Here is a 24,268-nt window from a genome sequence, read left to right as displayed (position 1 = left end):
GTTACTTGTAGGGTCGAGATAAACAATAAGCACAAATACGTAAGGGGAACAGCAGGCAAGGTGAGAGATTCAGGGGGGGGTGGAGCAGGGGAAGTAGACAGATAATGAAGGCGGTAAAGAGGAGGGGAGGGTGAAAGAGACAGCATGGGAAGAGGAGGGGAAGGGTGAAGGGGACACAAACCGGTAGACGAGTCAAGGTAACTAAGTCCAGTAAGCTGTGATCCTGGGAAAGTGGTATCACTTCCCTATCTCTTTTGCGAGAGGCTCCCTTTACACAGTGGACTCTCTCAGAGGGGTCTCGGAGACTCCAAGGCCTACACACTGGATCCTTCCCCAAAAAGGGGAGAGGGAGGGCTTTGGCAAGAGGTGCCATACCATACCTCAAGTGTGAGTGGCTCCCTTGGCGCAGTGGACTCACTCCGCGGGTTCGCAGAGGCAGATAGTTGTCTTCCCTCCTAGTTACACAGATAATAGCGTATATTTAGATTTACAACAGAGCCAGATTTAGACCTCCCACTAAGGTTCCCTAAAAAGGAGACTATAATTTACTATGATAGTCTGCAGAGCTACAAAACTGTTGGGACTTCAGTACCCACGATAGAAAGCAATATGCATCTATTGACTGAGTTTTTACTACCTGGTCCTGTGACTAAAGAGCTCTTGCTTCCCTTTATCAAATCTTTGATGGAGACATTGATGGCAGTTTGGACTAAGCTGTGTTTGGCACTGCTGGTAAGTTCACCTTTGCAAGAATTTGTAAACCTGCCCCTTGAGACCCAGCCATTTTGACCCGGCCCTTAACATCTGACAAATAAGAGGCTCAGTCTTCTATCAGAAAGGTTAAACTCAAGTGCTCCGACAGCTAGAGAACTGAAGTGCCCTGATGCATTTGGTATGAGTCTATTGACAAAGGCAGACATCACAGTCTGTGCAACAGCCCTTATGGTCCTTTTATGGCTACAGGGAATGTGGGGGTGACATAACTGTGACCACCAAGGGCAACAATCCTCCTCCTCTTTGTCATCAACTTCAACTGCAGCCAAGCTACTTTGATGTCCCCTTTCATAGTTATGTGACAGTAAAGGGCAGGATCTGCCCTTTACTGTCTGTTTTGGCTTAATCTGCCTAGTTGGCATGCAATTATCTCAGACCTGATGGTACAATAAGGTTATTCTCTCTTTTGTGACTGCTGCCATACCTGTTTCTCCTGTTTTTGTTCCGACTTCAACAGTTCGTGCTTCAATCCTTGCCCAGGTAGCGGGATTGGAGATCTCCCCTGTAGACAAGAGCAGGGAGTGACTGCCCCGCCTGCAGGGGGCTGTCTGGGGGGCCTCACCCCTCTCTAAAAGTGTTCCAAAAGAGGTCACATTTGCAGTACACCACCTTTTTGTGGTGCAATTTTAGTGCATCTCCTAAGGGCATGTTAGCTTCTACAACCGTACTACAGTGTGGGTACATAGGCAAAGTAATGTCCTCAATTACGTGAGGCCACGCCCCCATGCAAGTGAGGAACCCCCACCAGAAGATAACGCTTGCGCTACATGTGCCAGCATTATCAGTATCCCAGAAATGGCAGCAGAAGCGTCTGTGATCCCTCTGGAGCACTATGTTTTAATACAGTCACTGGGCAGCTTTCTTTAAACCAAAAGAGGCTTCAAGTTAAATCAAAAGTAACAGTGGTGAGAGGTAAATGGTTCAGAAGAATTTGAGGTACCTGCTATTTGTAAATTCTTCCCCAGCATTTTATTACATGGTAGACCAAATACACTCTGCCCACAAACATAAAATATTTTTCAAGAGCCACCAAGGCTACATGATTTTCCCTTGGTTAAAGTATTTACATTATATTTTCAATGTTCACAAACCAATCGTGTGAGGGAGCGGACAGGTTACGGGAAATGCGGTGGCATCTACAGAGCGGAATTTTTAGCAAGTTTTGTTTCATATACTTGTCCACGAAGGAAAGCAAAAAAACAGTTCTAGGTTCTGGCAAATGGTGAAAAGGATCCAGAACCCGGACCATCTGGGGCAAAATTCGCACATAGCAGAGGAAGTATGGACCAAATACTTATTGTCGCACTTTAATAATGACAATATAGGAGATACGACAACAAAGGCTCCCTGCATGGAAATCATAAAGCTTGGTCGTGATGGTAACCCCAGCAATCAAAGCGGGACAAGCATGTGTGGACTGGGGGAGTTTGAGGATATGACCTTACCACAATCAGAATCTTTAGAAGGGGAAGGAAGACCCATAAAGGACATGGAGACAGGGCTCACGGGATACACCCCAGTAGACATCGGGCGTCGAATTACCAAGGGACGACCGAATGGGGCCCCGGGACCGAATGGAATCCCCCCCATGTTGTACAAATCTGACGTAGCCTTTTGGAGTGCATCCTTGTGTCAGGTCTTTAACGAGGCCAGACTTACTTTATCCCTTCCGGACTCCTGGCATGGGTCCGTCATTAGCCCGATATATAAACATGGGAGCAAGAGTAATCCGAATAGCTACCGTCTCATTGCTTTGCTTGACATAGAAGCAAAATACTTCAGTGGTCTCATTCTGGAAGAACTATCGGCGTGGGCGTCCGAAAAAGCCATTATCCCTTCCAACCAAACAGGTTTCCGTAAAGGCCAAGGGACAACAACCAACATCATGGCCCTGTCCCTACTGATGGGCGAAGCAAAAACCACCAAGCTACCGCTTTTCCTTTCATTTATTGATTATACGGCGGCCTTCGACCATGTGGACCGAAACAAACTTTGGAAAAAACTATCCACTTGGGGCATTCCGAAACATCTCCTAGATGTCCTAATACTGCTTCACTCTAACACCTGGGTTAAAATTAAACTTGGAACTGGCCAGCACCTCTCGAAGCAGATTAGAACAACTAAAGGACTAAAGCAGGGGTGCCTATTAGCGCCAATTCTATTCAATCTGTTTATTTCTGACTTACCGGAAGAACTTGACAAATGCCGTAATCATGCGCCCAAGCTAGGAAAAGCCACCCTCCCTAGTTTGTTATATGCGGACGATTTAGTGCTGATAAGCCGGTCGCCAATAGGCCTTCAGCATCTCTTGAATTGTACCCATGCCTTCTCGGTAAAGAATGCCCTAGAAATAAACCTCAATAAATCTAAGGTCATGACGGTAAACTACAGGAAGAAAAGGATCCCTTGTTGGTACCTGAACGGAGTAAAGCTCGAACGGGTAGCCACATACAAATACCTCGGCGTCGTGCTGGATTCTAAGAACACGTCTAGGCCCCAGCTCCAGTCCATCCGAGGGAAGGCAATAATGACCCACCTCGCACTGAAATCACTAAAGACTAAACTCCCTGACCTCACCCTTAAACCCTTCCTTGAAATCCTCCGAGCGAAACTTCAACCAACGCTCACCTATGGGAGCGAATCGCTGCATGGGAAGGACGCTGCATTGTTAGACACAGTCATAGCCAATTGTTACAGGGCCATCTTCAATCTTCCCAAATACGCGTCTCCGGCCCAAATTCGTTTAGAATTTGGGGTTGTCAAACAAACACTAGAAAGACGGAGTGCATATGTAACTAACTGGCGCAAGATCCGCGACGCAGACCCTGACTCCTTAAATGCCAGCGTCTGGGAAGAGCTACTCAGATGTCGCACTTCACTGCCTAGGGACTACCTATTTGGATCTCTTGATGTGCTAGGCTTATCCGACATTTGGGAAACTGCCATAGACCACCGGTCCTTCAAAAAGTTGGCAAAAAAATCTGCCCGAATAATCTCGGCAATAGAAGATAAGAAAGACCTAGCCAACAGGGCGCATGGATGGATAACGGTGGGAGATTACGGCAAAATACGGCCACAAGCATATCTTAATATCGGGATGAAAATAAAAATCAAAGAAAAGTTCCTGAAACTGCGCCTTGGAGCTATCCCGATATTACCGCACCTGCCGCCATGGGAGAGAACTCACGCCTCGGCCCTATGCCGCCTGTGTAAATCTGGCAAGGAGGACATCATCCATGTGATATGTATTTGCCCGAGACTAATGGACCTGAGGCTCAAGCTGTTGCTACCGTTTTTTAGATCACATGCCGTTCGGACCTGTAGGCAGGCAGTTAAGCTTTGTTTTTCCTCCAGCGATATTAAACTGAATTGTCAGGTTGTGAAGTTCTTTGATTTATTGCAGGAAAGATTCAAGCACACTTGAAAGACTCATTGGGACTTAATAACAACCGTGAATTGACAATAGTAACTGCTGTATTTTAAATAATTTGTACTGTTATATGGCATTTTAAATAATTTGTACTGCTATATGGCGTTTTATATTTTTGTAAAGATTTTAATTAATCATATACAAATAAATATATTACTTACTTACTTACTGTTTCATATACCGCAAACTTGACCTGAAGGTATTGGTTATCAGCGCGCTTTACATTGCGCCAGTTGCGTTACATGAGGGCACCTTCATTTTTATTAAGCACGGGGAGATTAGGTGACTTGCCCAGAATCACAGGATGTTTGGCGTCATTTCCGGGACTCGAACCCTGTTCCCCAGATTCAAGGTCGACCGCCCTAGCCGCTAAGCAAAAGCTGTGGAACCCACAGAAGTTGGCAGAGAATTAAAATGTTTAGATCGTTTCTGAACTGGAGTTTGGATGGGAACTGTCTTAGATGTATGACTAAGTCATTTCAACATTATGGCGAAATTATTGCAATTAGTTCCATAATGAAAAGTATATTTGAGCAAATTGTATACATAGTAAATTGTGCAGTGAAGAATCAATATTTAGTAAATTATTACACATTAATAACTGACTCAAATTTAGTTAGACCACATACATACCTGTGCAGCAGTAAGATCATAGCCTAAAGCCATGTGTAGTGTAAACGTGCAGACACTTGCTACCACCACAACAATTGGAGCAACGCCAGCAGTCAGGCTCTGAACATAGCCAGCTTTTTCTAGATAGGCCTTTTCTTCCTTTCGGATTGCTAAAGAAATTAAAAAAAGAATGAAAAAAAATCAACAAAAAGAGTAAATATGGCATATTCTTATCATGAAACAGACTAAAAATAGCTGGTTTGATGTAATTATAGCATACTAGAATAAAAATTTAAAGCTACTCTTTCACTTTTGATATACGCTGTTGGAACTGGCCCTTCTTGCAGGGTCATCGCCAAACTTTTTGCTTCTTCCTCCCTTATTTTTCCTGACCCGTGGCTGTTGGCAATAGGACTCTGCACACTTAACCACTGCTGATCAGTGCTAAAGTGCATATGCTCTCTGTGTAAATTGTTATCATGATTGGATATACATGATTGGCATATTTGTATCACCCCGAAGTCCCTAGTAAAGTGCACTGGGTGTGCCAGGGCTGGTGATGACAAATGCTACTAGTGGGCCTGCAGCACTGATTGTGCCACCCACATGAGTAGCCCTAAAATGGTGTCTCGGGCCTGCCACTGCAGTGCCTGTGAGCGGTCTAGGAACTGCCATGTCCTCCTGGTCAGTGTCCCCACTGGCCAGGCCTAACCCTTCCCTTTTTGTGCACATTAGTCACCCCTATGGAAGGCCCAAGGTACCCCCCTGGGCAGGGTTCAGTGTATGTAAAAGGTAGAGCTGTACTAGTGCAGGTGACATGCTCTGGTAGTTTATTACAGCCATTTTCGTTTTTCACTATTGTAAGGCTATCTTGCTCCATAGATTAACATGCGTGCTGCTGGCTACAGTGGCTTCCAGCATTTCTTCCCATAGGAACAAGATAGCACATAAGTATCTAGGGCCTCATTTATGAGAACTGACGCATCGCTGCGTGAAAGCAGAGATGCGTCACTTCTCAGTGCGCACTACTTGCGACATTCCTGATGCGTCATATTTAATGTATGACGCATCATGTCGCAAGGAGTTACAGATACGTCAGTATTTCTGACGTATCTGTAAGCGCAAAAGTGACGCATTGCTGGAGTGTGTCAAAAAAGTGGCGCAACTCCAGCAATTCGTCCTTTCACATGGGGCAAGCCCCATCTGAAAGGGCCTGCGTCAGTCTTACGCCTGCTGTGAGGCAGGCGCAAGATTTTGACGAAACGGCGTCCTCAAAGTGACGCAGTGAAATCTCATAGATTTCACTGCGTCACTTCTACGACCTTTCCTTGCGTCAATACGCCTTCTTCGCATACATTATACCTGGCGCAGGTATAATGTGGCGCAGGGGTTTACAAAGTGACGCATCTACCTAGATGCTGGCTCCACCTCCTGCTGGGCGGCTGACGACCCTGCCCCTCACTCTGAAAGGAAAGGAGAAGCCAGGCAAACAAAGTGTTCAAGAAACACCCAGAACTGGTTCAGACCGGGCTCAGGGCCCACATGCACAAAGAGAACAAAGACTTTTAGGGGTATAAGTACAGGATCCCTGACAACAGAAAATTAGATCATCCTGGAATCAAGAAGGAACCTCTGCCAAGGAGAAAGCTGAATCTGAAGAAGGAAGACTGTCCTGCTGTTGCTCTGCTGGACAGACCTGTTGCTTTGCTGCTAAGGAGAGGGGAAGGACTTTGCTGTTGTGCTGTGTCCCCTGTCTTGAAGGAATCTCCAAGGGCCTGAGAAGAGCTGGCTCCCTGTTCTGAAGTCCCAGGAACAAAAGGACTTCACCCCCAACTTCCCTGAACTCTGCTGAGAGAGTACTGTCCTTCCTAGAGTGCTTGATCCAGTTTTGGGGCCTCTGGAAGTTGGACCTGTGCTGGGAAGCTTGAAACTGAGATTGAGAGACTTTTGCAATTGAAAAGTGTTGCATTGCTCGCTTGCGGAGCGCATCCCCGACAGTGCGAGAAGTTTCCCACCGCTACGAAGGTCAAGATAGTCGCAGCGCCTGTTGCCGCTGTCAGAGCCGTCGCATCCTTCGTTTGCGGGACACACCCGATCGGTGCGGGAAGCCGAACCTCGCTGCGAGTGTCGTCGCAGAGCCTGTTGTCGCTGGGTGAGATCGCCGCACTGCTTGCTTGCGGACCGCATCACGTTCGCTGCGAGTGTCGTCGCAGAAACCATCGCGTCGAGGAGCTGCGAGAGAGAAGATCACCGCTGGTCCGCGCATCGTCGCCCCGGAGATCGTCGCACCTCCAGAGATCGCCGCATCGTGCCTTTGCGAGAACGAACTTCCTACGGAACCTACGCACCGGAATCCATACAAGTGGCCTTCCTCCCCATACAGACCGGATTCGTTGCAACACGCCCGCTGCTGCAGCGGGGCTGTCGCATCGCCTCCCCAGGGTCTCAGGAGCAACGCATCGCTTGTTTTCCACCGCACCAGCTTCTGCTTTTGGAACTTTGTCGCAACTAAAGGTACTGTGTCTGAAAAGTGACGCAACTGTGAACTTTTCACGCAACTGTGGATTATTTTATCGCAACCTAAGGAACTTTTGATTACAACCTTAAGAACTCTTTTGAAACCATATTCTTGAACTGTGTATGTTGGATTTTTGTCGTTTTGGTCTTGTGTAGTTTAGAATAAATACCTTTATTTTTCTAAACTGTTGTGGAGTCAGTTTGTGGTGTTTTCACTGTGTTACTATGAGTGTTGGTACAAATACTTTACACTTTGACTCCTGAATAGCCTTGACTGCTCGTGCCAAGCTACCTAGAGGGTGAGCAGGGGTTATCTCATAGGGTTTCCACCTTACCCTGACTAGAATCAAGGGTCCCTATTTGGACAGTGGTACCTACCTCTGCCAACTAGAGACCCCCAGTTCTAACATACGCTTTTTCTCAAAAATGTTGTCAGAGTAATTTGGGTTTGTAGGGCATTGTCCTGGACAGATTCAGCGGGACGCTGACTAGCTATATATCAGCCTGTTGCACTGTTTAGGTCGAGCATTCGAGACCTCTTGTATATACTTTAGTATATACTGACCTCTTGTATGCACTTGAGTATATACTTATATATTAGTATATATGTGTGTATGCAGTTTGTGGGCTCTGGAGATCACCCTAGGACGTGTCTGCTTCCACTTAGGGACTTTTTTTCTGTTCAACTGCCTCTATTTAACTGTCTTAATAAAAAAAGGACCAGTAGAGGTCAGTAAAATACCAGAATTGCTTTCTGCTGAGAGACTTTCTTTTTTTAAAAAAAATCTGGCAACTGCCTCTATTTCACTTTTTTGATAGAAAACGACCAGCAGAGGTCAGTAAAATACACTTTAGAATTCTCTAGATACCAGTCCATAGAAATTGTCTTCCACAAGCACCCGTAGACAATAATATTTTTTTCAAATCTTGTATTTTCAGTGATATGACCACCGAACCAGTTCCAGCTGAAAGGCAATATTTCTCTTCATGTGTTCCAATACCCGGTGTGTCACGCAGTTTGGTTCTTACTTTACACCATGTTAAAGAACAGTAGATGTTTCAGCACCCAGGCTAATGTGATGCATAGCTAAATACATGTAAGGTCCCAAAGGCGAGACCGATTGCATTGCAAATTCTTGTTTTGTTTTGTTGTCATCACCAATATGTAATGTTATGCCACTGTATGCAAGAATATGTATATATGCATATGTGGCCCCTCGGGCCGTAAGAAGGCAAGAAATTCAATCAAATTTGTTATGAAAAAAAAAGTAGTCAGAGAACATGTTTGTTCAAGAAGTCGCTTACACAGTTTGTTGAGTGTGAACGCTGTAATTGGAGCAAAAAAGCAAAAGCTGACACGATAAAGTACATTAGCCGGTGGCTCCTTTTTTACAGACAATTTGGCAGTTGTGACTCTGGGAGCACACATTTTACTGCTACCACTATTACTATTTATATCTCCACCACAGCGTAGACTCTAAACATGTTTGTAAAGGTGTTGTAAGAAGTGTGACAAACAGATTTTCAAGATAAGAAATTGCAAAAGGTTGCTGGCTCATGTTCAGCACAATAAAAAGAACAAAACGAACTTAGGGGCACATTATCAAGACAGGCGATAAAATTATTGCAGTTTTAGCGGCAGAAAACTTCTGCTAAAACGGCGATAATGGGCTTGATAATATGCTCTATGGAATTCCAATTGAAGTCCATGTTAGATGTCTATCTCTTTTAGGGCTTAAACAGGCCCTTAAAGGGTAATATGGGCCAGTTGCGTACTTGTTCAACTCACTAGGAAAACACACGGAATGTGAAGTTTATTCATGAATTAGCAATGCATCTTCACTCAAATATCTTATATGGGTCGCACTATCTCCGACCAATAACACTCTTCAAACTTGATTTAGCTGGCGTATGGTGAACCCTGAGAACATCCTGGTGCCTCCTGCCTGCTGTGTTGGAGAAGCCTGTCTTTCGTAATGTGTTAAGCTGATAAACTTCTGGCTCCTTTGATCTCAACCACAATTCCACCCCCTCTACCCCTATTGAATAAATAGCATTGAAAGTTCATTTCATTTCAAATTCTTTATTCGGTTGTGTATACAAAACGAACTGTAAAAACAGTACATAAACTGGATTAATAAAAACCTGCATAAAACATTAGACACAGAAGAAATAAGTGTACAGGTTCTAAATATATAATTACTCACCTAGGGTGCTCCGTATACAAACTACATTTGCTATGACATGTTAATCTAATAGCATTAGTAAATATATAAAAGCAGGGTAAACTTGTAAAAAACGTTTTTCTTTTAAAATAGGTACAATAAAAACCCTCCTTCGTTCTGCATGGAAAGTACCTGACATCATAAAGTGCATGGATTCCTGAAGGGATTTTTTAGTTACGGTCGCAAGGACCCAGATAATTTAAGTCACAACAACTTTTTGGAGTAGCAAATATCAGGTGCAGTAGGTTAAGTATGAGTCTTGCAAGCAGATATCAATCCCTATTGTGTTTTTTACAAAGGTTAGGTCAACAGATATTTCCCAACTGAGGGTTTCAACAGCTATAGTCCCCTCTACAAATGTAAATCCAAGCTTAGAGAGTCCTTGCATACATAAGCCACTGTATTTTATGGACTTGATCAAGTAAAATGATTAATGGATTCAGAGCCAGCCCCTACCTGGTCCAAATCCTACTCAATTCAGCAAAGGATGCAAGGCAATCTGGTCGCATGAGTACCTGACCCTCAACTCTTCACGTGTGCAGAAGGTCGACTTACACTGAGGCACACAGAGTAAGCGTCCGAGGAATTAATTTTTCTCCACCTGGAGCTCAGGTGGCGCCAAAGTCACATTTAGAGGACACTGTATCAGTGCAGACAGTGGTGGGGGTGAGGAAAACACTGAATGTCAAATTGAACGCACTCAAAGACTCGTTATTTCGCTTTGAAAGCCCATCATTTACCAGTGATTCATGTGACATTACAACTGCACAAACTAATCATACTGCTCTGCTTAAGTGGGTGTGCTCTATTAATTACTCTACTCATGTAGTGAAAACACACACTGAAGCCTACACACCGGGTGACCTGTTTCGCCTGCACAGCATAAAGCTGTTTAGAGACCATACAATATTTGTCTTTGGTATGGAAAGGGGTGAGTCAAACAAAGCTGGCCTGCCTAATTTCACAAAGGTGCCCCTGATATACTTCAACAACCTAATCGATCTCCATCCATCAAGTTCCAAACAGTCCTTGATTATCTCTTTTCCCAAATGATTTTCAGTACGCACCGAGATGGTCAACCGCCTAATCAGAGGGCGAAGGGCAATAAGGTCTAACCGAAACGATAATCCTAATTCCGCATGAACCATGTGAGCCAATTTTGAAGCAGGACTCGCTAGTAGACGCCTGCAGAATCCATTTTCAGCCAATTGGATTTCCTTTACATTAACATAGCCCCAGACATCACTGCCATAGGTAGCTACTGCAACAGATCCTCTCAGGATATGTATAACACATGGTATACGCAGTTCCTGACAGATGAGACAGAAGAGGTCGAGGGCTACCTGTAGAGACAGTTCGGGGGATCTGATCCCTCAGAAGCATGGGCCTTCACAGACCCAGAGGAGTGTCATGTATCATCATCGGGCAGCACCTCGTTGGGCTGGCACTGCAATGCCCAACTGGCCCCATGAGGGGTGTCTTTGCCGGAGTTCTTTTGTTTTTTTGCAGATGTGAAGGGTGAGGTGTGGTATAGGTGTGATAATGTGAATAGACTGGTGTGTAGGTGAGGTAAAAATAACTAAGGAATAGTAGCAACTTTAATAACTGAGTCTCCTTGTGATGGTTGAAAACAATAGCTAACTAGAAGTGAATACAATGGTCCAATCAAGCACAAGGTGATGTTTAAAAGAAGGCCAACTTGTTTCTTGCCTATTTACTTTCACAGGAGATCATGGGAATTCATCAGGACCGATGTCCCAATCTACTCTTGAGTGGATTGGTAAAAAGTGTCTGTGAATTAGACCGTACCCATCAACAATCATACTAGTATGTAGTATACCTTCCGGATTAAACCGATCTAAAGAAGGAAATAAAGCAAAATAAGAGTATAAAATAAACATACAGTATCATGCTGTACAATATTGACAGGCTCATGCTGAGGTCGACTCCACCCTAAAAGTGCAGGTGTAGAACATCGTAGTTTAAACAGGTTTTTAACAAAGGTACCATACATCGACAAACAGACACTTAACACACAGCATAAGCTCAGGTGTATAGTAGGGGATAGGAGAGAAGGCAAATGCCTCTGTTCCAAAATGAAGAGGCTTACCATGTACGGGGAAAACTGCACCCCAACACTGAATGGCAGAGCAGAATGCTCACTGGCATTTAAATACCCTTGGGGAAAATAATGGAGAAGATCAAACATATGCAAGGACATGAGACAGGACATGCCAGCATGCCAGTTCAGTGGAGCTGGTACTGGGGGAAAGAGTCCTCTGGAGAACCGGGCCTTATGGGCCTGGCGGCGCAGGGCATGCCTTAAATCCCCGAGTTCACCTGACTTGTCGAACAGAGACACAAGACACTCTGTTGAGTGTAGAAAACCAGGTTTATTAGCTGCAGCCAAGCACAGTTGTCCCAGAAGTACGTACAGTGTATACTCTGAGGAGACTGCCACTTTAGTCCGTGGCGTACAATCTTATATAGCACACATATTTACAACATTTGCTCCCTGTACATACAAAGCAAGCCAATGGGAAAAGTTGGAAAACAAGCTATCAGGTGTCCCAAATACGCCCCTCTCTCAAACCCCGTGTGTTACCCCTCCCAACAAATTAATCAGTGCTAGTACCGACAATCCAATTTGCAGGTCGCAGGACGTATTTGTGTGCCTCAAAGGATAGTTGTGTAACAAGAGAATACAAGGAGAGAATAGCGAAGGCCAGTCGGATAAGATAATGTAACGAAAGAATAGGAGAAGCCAAATAGTCCGTCGAGGCAGGGATCAATCAACCCAGACATGGATTAGCGAACTCGGCCAGACCCTGACATCGGTTTCGTAACCAAGGGCAGGGGGTTACTCTTTAACCGAAGAGACACGTAGCAGCTGAGAAAGGCAAAAACACTCCGTTCGCCGTGCTGCCTGAGTGAGGGCAACACAAAATGGCGACAAGACACAAAATGGCGGCTAAATATGGGACGAAGTCAGAAACCAAAGAACCTCAGACCCTCCTTTTGCCATTACTCAGGCAAAACACAAAGGACTCAAGTTAATCTGAGTCGATGTCAATGGCCATGAGGTCATCGAGCTGTTGCTGCAACATCATTTTAATGTTCTCTGTTTTCTGCAACATAGGCCTTGGGACATGGTGGCACAAAGACCGCAGATGGCAGGGGCCACACTGTAGACAGAGACAACAAGAAAAAATGATGGCCAAAACCATTCCAAGGAAGCTTAATATCTTCCCTCCCCAAGTGGCAGTAGTCCCCAAAACCATCCCATCACAGACCAATCTCCTGTGACCTGGTGTATAGACTCGGAAATTATATGCAACTTAGAGATGGCTTGGTATACCGTAGGGGCATTATCAGGAATGTAAATGCAGCAACTAGACCCGATCAATTTACAGACTCCTCCATGATCTGCAAGAACAATGTCTAGAACCATTCGGTTCTGCAAAGTTATAAGACGATCCGCCTGAAGTTCAGCTGTCCGATTACTCAAGGCTCCAGAAGTTACATTTATGGTAGCCTCAACAACACAAACTAGCTGTCTGATGTCTCTGCAGTTGGCTATTGGGCCTCAGAAAGGAAGCAACCCTTTAATAAAGTCACCTCTTTCTTGTCCTGCTGTGTCCTTAGAATCAAAAACCCCTCTGCCATGTCTTTTTCTATGATGACCTCAAGGAGCAGTATATGTTGGAGGAAGAAGAAAAGCCACATAGCAAGTGCCTGAAAAATAGGTAGGAAGCAACGTATAGGCTCTATCATGGCAGACTAAATATGTGCCTTGTGATGGCTCTAACGGTGAAGAAATCTGAGGTGTATAGATATAAGTATGGGAACAGACACTCTTCTCCTGTTGATTTTTAACATTTTGGTCATTGATCTGTAGACAGAAATTACCTCGATGAGGTACAGTCCAAATTGGTGGGGATCTCCTTTGTCTAGCCTTATCTGTAAGGCTAGTAACATAACGAGTCAAGTTCCAGCCATCATATGCTCGTTTCTCATCAACAGGAATCTTACTAATCTCAGCGATTCTAGCCATGGCCACTATTCCCTTTATCAAAGAATTGTGACTAAAATCTGCTCCACCACCATATGGACCACCAGGAGGATATCGAAGTTGGTTCTGATATACATTAGAAAACATGGCCAAATAGGCCCAAGCGGAGCCTTCGTAGGAAAATGGAAGAACTAAATATGGCATCCCTCTCTCTGTATTATGGGGCATAAGCCCACAGACAAAACAGTCAGTGGTGTTGATTACCAGTTGATGCTGATGCAATAACTAAATAAATGAATTATTAAAGTATTCTGTTCTCCTAATTTGCTCATGTTCTGGGAGTGCATGAAACTGATGTGGGGAGGCAGTGGTAGGAAAAGACAAAGAAACAGAAGTTGGAACAGGTGCTTGCTGCATAGTGTAAACAACCCAACTTACACAAGCCAATAAAATACATGAGCATATTAAAATACATAAGGTTATGCCACATGGACTAACCAACAATTCTTTATATTTACTTTTCATTTTGGTATTCTTATCACTGCTTTCCACTTTAATGTCCATTCTCTAAAGCGTTGCTCACGGCAATCTTCCTAGATCACTTAGCTGTGATTATTAGCCGTCCTATGACACTGCAAGTCCTGCAGACCTACTGTCACTACTCAGGTCACAGCCTAAGACTCCTACCGTGACCCTGCAACTTGATGGATAGTGGAAAAGAAATGTCTCCCAAAAAGTGTGATCAGAAAAAGAAAAAGAAAGTTCAATTGTCTTTCATTGATCTGGATCTTAACCCCTTCGCTGCTCATGACGAGCTCAGCTCGTCATGCAGTACACTGGTCCTGTGCTCATGACGAGCTGAGCTCGTCATGAACAATGGGGAAAATCAGTTGTCAGCACAGGAGGGGAATTGCCTTAGCAGTCATGTGGTTAAGTTGTACCGAGTCTTATTAGGGATCGTTTGGTCTTGAAACAAAGTCTCTGGATTTACTGTGTTTAATCGCAGATGTGATGGTACAGCTTCTTGTAACACGTCGTCGTCTTCTCTCTCAGAGTTCGTTTGATCCAGGCGTGCACTACTGAAAGGTACAAATCGAGGGACCCTTTCGTCTTCACTGTCACTTAAACCCTTACGAACCCACTGATCAAAAGGCAAAGGTACCCTCTTACAGCGCACGCCATGGACCCAGTTCTTCTTCCCGACGACCTTTACTGCTGTACGTGTTGCTAGCAGAACTTGCCGAGGCGGGCTCCAACGAGGTTCCAGATTCTTTTTCCGCTAGAAATTCTTCAGGCAGACCCAGTCACCGGGTTGGATGGAGTGACCTGGATCCGCAGAGGCCTCCGGCAAAGCGTTTTGAACCGGTTGGTGAAGAACACGCAATTTAGTGGTGAGGTCATGCAAGTAGTCAATAAACTTTGGATATGGGATGTCAGAATACTTTTTAGGTCGATGGGACTCCCCAGACATTGGCTGGGCACCCAAAAACGACCTCATATGGGCTGAGTCCTAAACGAGAATGTACAGTAGATCTCGTGGATAAAAGTGCCAAAGGTAAAGCGTCAGGCCAAGCAAGACCAGTGCTGGCCTGAATCTTTGCCAGTTTAAGCTTGAGAGTGCCATTATAGCACTCTACCAAACCTGCTGACTGCGGGTGGTTTGCCGCATGGAATTTCTGCCTAATACAAAGACCCGCACACACTTTCTGCATGATTTGGCCTACAAATTCACTTCCATTGTCACTCCAGACTATTCGCGGCAAACCAAACCTCGGGAAAAATTCCTTCAGAAGGACTTTGGCAGTAGATAAAGCAGTATTGTCCTTTAGGGGGTAGGCCTCTATCCATCTGGAAAAGGCACACACCACCACCAGAACATAATTGAGATTATTACAACGATCCATATGAATGTAATTGGTTTGTAATACCTCAAAAGGGTAAGTAGGGGGAGAAAATGACCTGCTGGAGTTGGGGTTCCCTTTCCTGGATTATGCATTAAACACACGATGCAATGTTTCACCACATTCTCTGCACATTTTGGAATTCCTTCATTCTGCCATACTGGAGCCAGAAGTTTGCATATTCCTTTTACACTGATGTGGGCTGGACCATGCGCCATAGTAACTACAGGTAATACATAGGCGTCTGGTAACAGCCAACGCTAATGTTCTGACAATTCCGTCCAACACCCTGTTGCGTCCAACATTCCCGTATTTTCTTTCCACTTACTCAATTCCTTTTCAGTAGCTTCTTCTTGAATCTTTCTCACACTTTCTATTGTGTCCTCACACATTCCTCCCTCTCTGACCCATCTTGCAGGGCCTGCAACACACATGCGACTTGTAGCCTCTCTCGCTGTCTCTTTCGCTACCTCGTCTGCAAAAGCATTCCCGCGACCCACATCATCAGTGATTCTTTTATGTGCACTACACTTCACTATCGCTATTTGGGTAGGCAAAGCAAGTGATTCGAGAAGGTCAGTTACCAACTGACCATGCTGTATCTTAGTCCCATGGGAAGTAAAGAATCCTCTTTCCTTCCACAAATGACCAAAGCTATGAGCCACGCCAAAGGCGTATTGGCTATCAGTGTAAACATTCACTCTCTTTCCCTTAGCCAACACATAGGCTCTCGTCAGGGCAATTAGTTCAGCTGCTTGGGCTGAATTCTGTGTAATGCGTGCTGTCTCCACTACCGTATACAAGGTGGTAACAGCATAAGCTGCAGTCGTCTCGCCATTTGGAAGTTTAAAACAAGACCCATCCACCCATAGGATCCCATCTGGGTCCACAAGTGGTGTGTCTTTCAAGTCTATTCTGCCTTTCGTTTCCTCCTCTGTTTGGAGAAAACAATCATGCTGTTCTTGAGTGTCTTTCTCTTCCGGAATGGGCAACAATGTTGCTGGATTTAAAGTATTACACTGCTTGATGTGTATATGGCTAGCCAAGAGAGTCAGCTCATATCCAGACAAGCGAGCACTCGTGAGGTGTTGTATTTTCGTTCTGTTTAAAAGAGTATCCACTGTATGTGGTACCATAACAACAAGAGTGTTATCTAGTACCAATCCAGCAGATTGACGAATGGAGATCGCTGCTGCTGCTGTAGCTCTGAGACAACTAGGCAATGCCTTGGCTACTGGATCCAATGTAGCCGAAAATAGGCACATGGCCGTTGTTTGTCTCCAAATTGTTGTGGTAAAACTCACAACGCGCAACCTTCTCTTTCATGAACATAGAGTGTGAAAGGCTTACTGTAATCTGGAGTACCTAACACAGGGGCAGAACACAAGGCAGTACGTCAGTCAGAAAAACTCTTCTGACATTCATCAGTCCAAGGAAGAGGTTGGGGTGTATCATTCAGAGTAAGTGCTAGCAAAGGTTTAGCCAACAAAGAAAAATTTGGAATCCACTGTCTACAATAAGAGGTAATGCCCAGAAAGGCACGCACCTCCCTTTGTGTGGATGGTACAGACATTTGCGCGATTGCTTGAATTCGTTCTGGGGTCAATCGTCTTCCCTCCTTCGACAAGAGATGACCTAATTAGGTAACCTCTTGGCTGCAATATTGCAATTTAGAGGGTGACACCTTGTGATGCAGGTCAGACAAATGATGCAACAGTGAAACAGTCACATCCTTACAAACATCCTCTGAATCAGCAGCTACTAACAAGCCATCCACATACTGAATAAGGATGGCACCTAGGGGCAAAGTGAAAGCATCGAGCTGAGATTTCAAAGCCTGACTATAAATGGAGGGACTCTCACAATAGCCTTGAGGTGCGCGTTTAAATCGGAAACTTCGGCCTCCGAGAGAGAAGCCAAAAATATCCCTACTTTCCTCAGCAAAAGGAATACTGAAGAAGGCATTTTTGAGATCAATGACCGAGAACCATGCCGCTGAAGCGGGTATCATAGTAAGCAAGTCAGTGATATCTGGGTCAATAGGAAACTGGGAAACAACAATCTTGTTGACCTCCCGAAGATTGATCACAAAGCCATATACAGGATGCTGAGAAGGATCAGTGCGTTTAAGGACAGGTAGAACAGGACTGTTACAAACATTACCTCTCATTTCTTCAACCACACCCTTCTGAACCAGATCATAGATAATAGCCAACAAAGCTCGCTCACCATCATTGGAAATCTTATACTGAGGAATGCGTGGTAATTTAACATTAGGCTTAATAGTAGCCACGTAATGCGGAATCTGGAGGTAGACCAACATCATTCGGACCTGTAGCCCAAAGCGTAACAGGAAGAGAATGCAATTCAGGTGGGAATTGGTCTTTAGATAAATACATAGGAGAAACCAATTTCTCACCTAAAGTAAGATGCACACCAGAGGGGGAACAATACAACGTTGCATGAAGACTTTTCAACAAGTCCAAACCCAACAAGTTCTCTCCGTAACCAGTCGTTAAAATAAGCGGAGCTTCCAGATTGTAAGGACCAATCGAAAGAGGCAAAGGACAAGAAACCGGGTTAGTAACTGGGGCGCCAGAAAATCCTACAGAAACGTTAGTTAAGCCAGACAAAGGTGCCCCAGGGAGTTTGGAGTGAATAGAAATGGCTCTGCAACACCCAATGCAACAACTTCAACATAAGGCCCATTCTGATCCACTGGAACTGATACGACTCCCTTACTTTGTCCATGGTTGTCCTAACTAGAATGAAAATCCTGAACCTCACCCTCAACATAAGAATCGTCATTGTAATATTGCGAAGACTGAGTATTCTGCTGATCAAAATAATTCATAGAATTCTGAGGGGGAAAAGAATGCTGTTCTTGAGACAACGCACCTCGCCCTCTACCTCTAGGTGCTGATTGAAAACCACCACGACCTCGCGGCCCTGGGAATCCACCATTATGCTGCAATAAAACCGGACAACTATTCTTAAAATGACCTTCCTCTTTACAATAGGCACATTGATTAGGACCTAGCAAAGGTCGCGGAACAAAAGGTTCAGGTTTTTGTAACAACCTCTGAAGCTGGGGAGGCTGTTGAAACTGGCGCTGGGCAGAACAAGGGGGATAAGCCTGTTGCAAAAGAACCATCGGTTTTAATTTCTTAGTCTTCTTCTCAATCTTATCTTTCTCTTCTTTATCCCTATTCTCATAATACTGAGCAGTAGCTAATATCTGTGCAGACGAAGAAACAGCCCACAAACTTTCTGAGTCTTTCAGCTTATGCGATAATTCTGGAAGTAAATTAAATACAAATTTATCCAAAAACAATCGCTGTCCACCTTCAGTACTCATATCTTAACCACTATGGTCAATAAACGTCTCCTCAAAACGAGTAAAGAAATCGGAGACACTCTCATCTTTCTTCTGCTTACACGCAGCTAATTTATCCCAGTTAACACGTAAAGCAGGCATCATCATCTTCATTAAAGTGATGATTCTACCAGGCAACTGTGTAATCAAATCATCTGGCTTAGCATCACCCACTTGTGCTGCATCTACTGCAGTTATAGCGGCCCAATTACCACCTAAAGCTTGGTCGTGGTCCTCCCTACGAATCCGAGCCCACAACGCTTGTGGAACTACATTCCCCATCAGCATATCAATATCGGCCAAATTCGTAATACACGCATCAACAGTCTGGGACAATTCTTTGTAATATCCAGCAGGATTTTTACGAGGATCCGGTAGAGACTGTTTGAGCGCCAAAACTTCAGATCGTTTCCAGGGAACATGTACCCATATACGCTGGAAATGAGCAGAGACAGCCGGAACAGCGCCTGCCTGTGGAACCGCTTCCCTCCATACTGGAGGAACTTTCCTCATAGGATAATGTTTCATTTTCTGCCGAACTGCAGGATCAGGGTCAAGAATAGTCTGAGAAGAAAATAAAGACCTGAAAGTGACAAGTGTCCTTACAGCGTCCTCAACTTCGGAACCCACAATAAGTCCTTTATCAAACTTATCCTGCACGCCCAACAGACCCTGAGGAGTTAAATCCAACTCCATACTCTCCCATCCTTTGACAAGGATATCACACATGACATTAAAAACATATCTCTGAGTGGGCGCATTCTACTGGAGAAAGGTACTCAGAATATTGGGTACACTATACTGTGGACCACTCATGATCCATTTATTAGCAAGAGAGTCCAACGCAACTCGTTCGTCAGAATCTGGGATTTGACTACGGGATTGTCTTCGAGAAAAAGCAGGAGTACAATTAAAAGACCCAAAGAGGGGGGAAGAAGAAACCAGAAACAGTATCAACCAACCGTTTGCGAGTTGGGGAAGAATCAGACAGAAAAACTGGAGACACGGTATTAAGCAAAGGAAGAGAAGGACTAGTCGCGACAAGAGGAACCGAAGATGAAGGAGACTGAGGTAGGGAAGTTAGCGGCAAAGGAGGCGGGGGTGACAATACAGGAAGAGGCAATTGCGGAAGAGCCGGACCAACTGGCTGAACAACAGGTTGCTGGACAGGTGGCAACAATAGGGGTGCATTAGCTCCTGGTACATAAGGCGGAGGCAATCTCAACAAATGGGACATTAAGGGATCTTCGTCAAGATCCTTATTCTGTGGAGAAGTAGGCAACATCTGGTAGCATCTATCTATTGCCATACGATGTTGTCTACCTGAGACTTCAATCGCTTGATCAATCTAATTGTCTTTGAACTGCTAGGCAGCCTGTATGACCGTCATATCCTTCTCTTTTCTATCTCTTTTTGCCTGCCTAATTTCCTTCTGCTTGGCTTCTTTACGCCAAAGGCGGAAAGAGTCAAACATTGCCGGCGGGCTTTTCTTTTGAACAAAATTGCTTCCAAATTGTCTAACATATCAGGCTCAAAGCTACCATTTTGTTGCCACTGTAAAACACCATCTTTCTTCGTGTATCGAATCCATGCCTCATTAAAGGCAATGGGGCCAACACCATGTTTAGAATAGAGCTCATAAGTGGGAGTTCCAACCAGAGGAATCGGACAAGAGTCCTCAAGCCGGGAATCCCTATTACAACCAAAACAACAAAAATTCCTAAATTTGCTAAAACCAGGCATCTTAAATTCACTGGTCCGCTTACCAACTTCAAGGGGTTAGAGCAAATAACACAGCACAAACGTACTCACCCTTGGCTTCGGCTATTGCAATGGTCGAATAACAAAATTCAAAAACAAAACAAAGAAGTGGGTGCTACCCACGAATACTTAACTAAATGGTCTCTCACGCCAACAGAGGTCCGTCTAACGTCTCGCGATACCAGTCATCACCAAAGGGACCAAGGCAGTGCGGCAGTCAGGGCAGCAGTCGTCAGCAGCCGTCGGAAAGGAGTAGCCGCGCTGCAAAAGACCTTCGGTCCACTTCGACATACAGGGGTCGCTTGACGTGGTTCTCGAATCCTCCGGAACTGAAGCCGCCCTACGTTGGGCGCCAGTTGGAGAACCGGGCCTTATGGGCCTGGCGGCGCAGGGCACGCCTTAAATCCCAGAGTTCACCTGCCTTGTCGAACAGAGACATGAGACACTCTGTTGGGCGTAGAAAACCAGGTTTATTAGCTGCAGCCAAGCACAGTTGTCCCAGAAGTACGTACAGTGTATACTCTGAGGAGACTGCCACTTTAGTCTGTGGCGTACAATCTTATATAGCACACATATTTACAACATTTACTCCCTGTACATACAAAGCAAGCCAATGGGAAAAGTTGGAAAACAAGCTATCAGGTGTCCCAAATACTCCCCTCTCTCAAACCCTGTGTGTTACACCTCCCAACAAATTAATCAGTGCTAGTATCGACAATCCAATTTGCAGGTGGCAGGACATATTTGTGTGCCTCAAAGGACAGTTGTGTAACAAGAGAATACAAGGAGAGCATAGCGATGGCCAGTCGGATAAGATAATGTAAGGAAAGAATAGGAGAAGCCAAATAGTCAGTCGAGGCAGGGATCAATCAACCCAGACATGGATTAGCGAACTTGGCCAGACCCTGACATCGGTTTCGTAAACAAGGGCAGGGGGTTACTCCTTAACCGAAGAGACATGTAGCAGCTGAGAAAGGCAAAAACACTCCGTTCGCCGTGCTGCCTGAGTGAGTGCAACACAAAATGGCGACGAGACACAAAATGGCGGATAAATACAGGACGAAGTCAGAAACCAAAGAACCTCACCTCACGGTAAGATGCAAGCATGTCTGGCGGTCGACCTACTCTGTGCTCTGCCACAGCAAAGGGAGAGTATCTCCCTATTTGATAAAAACAAGAGGAGGGGGTATTAGTGACGGATAAAATCACAGGAGAGCTGAGAGTGACAACTGTGATCAGCCTCTAGAACGAGGGCCTGATGATATAGTGGCCACCAAGTACACATACCGGTGAGGTTAGTGTGTGGGGGCATATAATGACGAGTGTCATATTGATAGAGAAAAGCTCAGTAATGCTGGTGTTTGGGGGTGCTCAATGGTGAGCGCCATATTAGAAATGGCAAGCTTATATCGCAAGGTTACAACACAACAGGTATCAATTCAGATGGAGTCAAGTTGATGACAACAAGAATAAAGGAAGAACAGGGCATGGATGTGAGCAAGTAGGAGTTCAGATGGATGCGTAATACTTGGAAGCGATGCACCCACTGAGCTGAGAAGAACGCTCAGAGTTATTTGTCCAAATTCTGGGCATGTCCACAGGTAGTAGACCCATATTATAGTGTATAGCTGGTTAAAAACTAGAGGAGACAAATGAGACCATAGAGGTCATGGCGTACAAAAGGGCTAATGTATGAAAATGTCCCTGTACTGCACAACTGGGAGTTCAGGCTAGCCCTAGGTTGTGAAAGTCACACACAAACATAGTGTCCAGAAGTGTATGTAACTGACTCACCTCTCTAGATGTATGGATGGGGATTAGTGCATAGTGAGAGACCTCTATATCTGGTGAAGGGAGAGTCTTGTTCAAATGATTACCACATCCCAAGGGATATCATTGGTAAGCCGAGTGTGACGTGTGACCAAACGGAAAATCAATTTTTGTGTCTTACGTAAGAGGGTGTCTTTGTTCATCTGTGAGTTGGCTTCCAGTACTGTCCAGTGTAAATCCTCTGGGGAATATTGCCTTTCCAAATAGTGAGTACTCTTCTGGTTGTGATCTTTTTGCAACATAGTCTGCTGCGATGTTCCATGATCCTAGTCTTAACTGCCCGTGTGGTGATCCTTATATAGCATTTGTTACAGGAGCATGTGATCATATAAATGCAGTTTTTGGGTTGTAATTCATGTGTGATCTTTGAGTCCACATCTGTATGTGGTCAACGCAAATCTCTTTAGAGGCTTCTATCAGATTATAGACACTACATGAACCACATGGATAGTGTCCTACTACCAGTGGCATTCCCCAGAGGTGTTGCTGGGTCTGTGTTGTGGTAGTTCTTTGGTCTGGTATGTACAATGGTATCTCTGATGTGCATGCGCTTGAAAGCAAAACATGAAAGGATAAAAGAAAGGGGCCCTGTTTCAAGTATGCGACCAGGTGTCCTAAGGTTTTTCTTTATTTTGTTGAAGCTGGAGGTGAATGATGGTACGCAAGTCAGCACATCATCTTCAGCATGTGTGTATGGTTCCAAAAGTGCTGTTCTGTAATTGTTTTTTGCCCTTTTGCGAGCCACCTTGACAAAGTGAGGAGGATAAGGAAATGCTTCTAAAGTAGCTGTCAGGGCCCAGGCTTGATGATCATAGGCATTAATGGAACTGCAATTGCAACATAGTGGCAAAAATTGCCCAAATGGTAGGTTCTCAAGTGTTTAGGATGGTGGCTATCATATTGAAGCTGGCTGTTGCAGTCCGTGGGTTTCCTATATGTGGTGGCATTTAACCATCCATCTTGTAGAGGGTCCAACAGATCGAGGAAAGGGAGTTTGTCTGCTGAAATACTCCTAGTGAATTTTAAGAACGGATTCATAGTATTAATCCATTCACAAAAGGTGCTACAGGTCTCAATATCACGGTCAAAGGATTAGTATATTGTCAATATATCAATGACATATGATGATGTGAGAAGAGAAAGGGTTGTCATCGCATAAGATCTTTTCTTTCTCGAAATTAGCTATATATGTACATGCCACACTGGGGGCGAATGTACTGCCCATCGATGTCTCCTGTGTCTGATGGTACAATTGGTCATGGAATTAAAAGAAATGTTCTTTGAGAGCAAGCGTGGCGTATAGAAGTATGAAATTCATTGGAGTGGGGGAAGTCCAATTCTCAGACAGAAGAGTATTCTCTATCACTTTCAAGATGGCATCTTGGGGAGTATTTATATAGAGAGCCTCAACGTCAAGCGTCATTAACAGGTCAATATGATTCGTATCATTGACCTCTTCAATGAGGCTCAAAACGTCCCTCATGTCCTTAAGAAAGGAAAGAGTGTGCATGGTACCATCGATTTTCATGCTCTTTGACTTGAACTATTGTAAGTCAGTGACAATGTTTTGTTCACAATAAAAACAAATAAAAAAAATGAAAGGAAAGAATCCTCGTGACAAGAGGTTGTAGGAAGTGGTTACAGAATTTCGACAGGGGCTAAAGTAGCGACCCTATTTCAGACACTATAGGTCTGCCTGGAGGAGGAATAGTTCCCTTGTGTATCTTGGGGAGGACATAGAAGTAAGGGAAAAATCACAGGTGATGGACAGAATGCAGAACAATGTCATACATTCACCCCAGTACAGAGATCTGGGTCTATATCCATCGT

At 44.6% G+C, this 24,268-nt stretch overlaps 1 protein-coding gene across 1 annotated transcript in view; it reads right to left on the bottom strand.

The window, feature by feature from the left end:
- LOC147697160 (ATP-binding cassette sub-family C member 5-like) overlaps positions 1-24,268 on the bottom strand; it is a 2,119,944-nt gene that overhangs the window by 1,272,479 nt on the left and 823,197 nt on the right. The window contains exon 8 of the mRNA XM_086934231.1: positions 4,838-4,986. Within this exon, the coding sequence (XP_086790357.1) occupies positions 4,838-4,986 (149 nt within the window). The remainder of the gene's footprint in view (positions 1-4,837; positions 4,987-24,268) is intronic.

The sequence above is a fragment of the Lissotriton vulgaris genome, chromosome 8 (assembly GCF_964263255.1).
Source record: "Lissotriton vulgaris chromosome 8, aLisVul1.2, whole genome shotgun sequence".
NCBI classification, from domain to species: domain Eukaryota; kingdom Metazoa; phylum Chordata; class Amphibia; order Caudata; family Salamandridae; genus Lissotriton; species Lissotriton vulgaris.
Note: the sequence above shows the minus strand (reverse complement) of the source record. Positions and strands in the feature narration are given on the sequence as shown.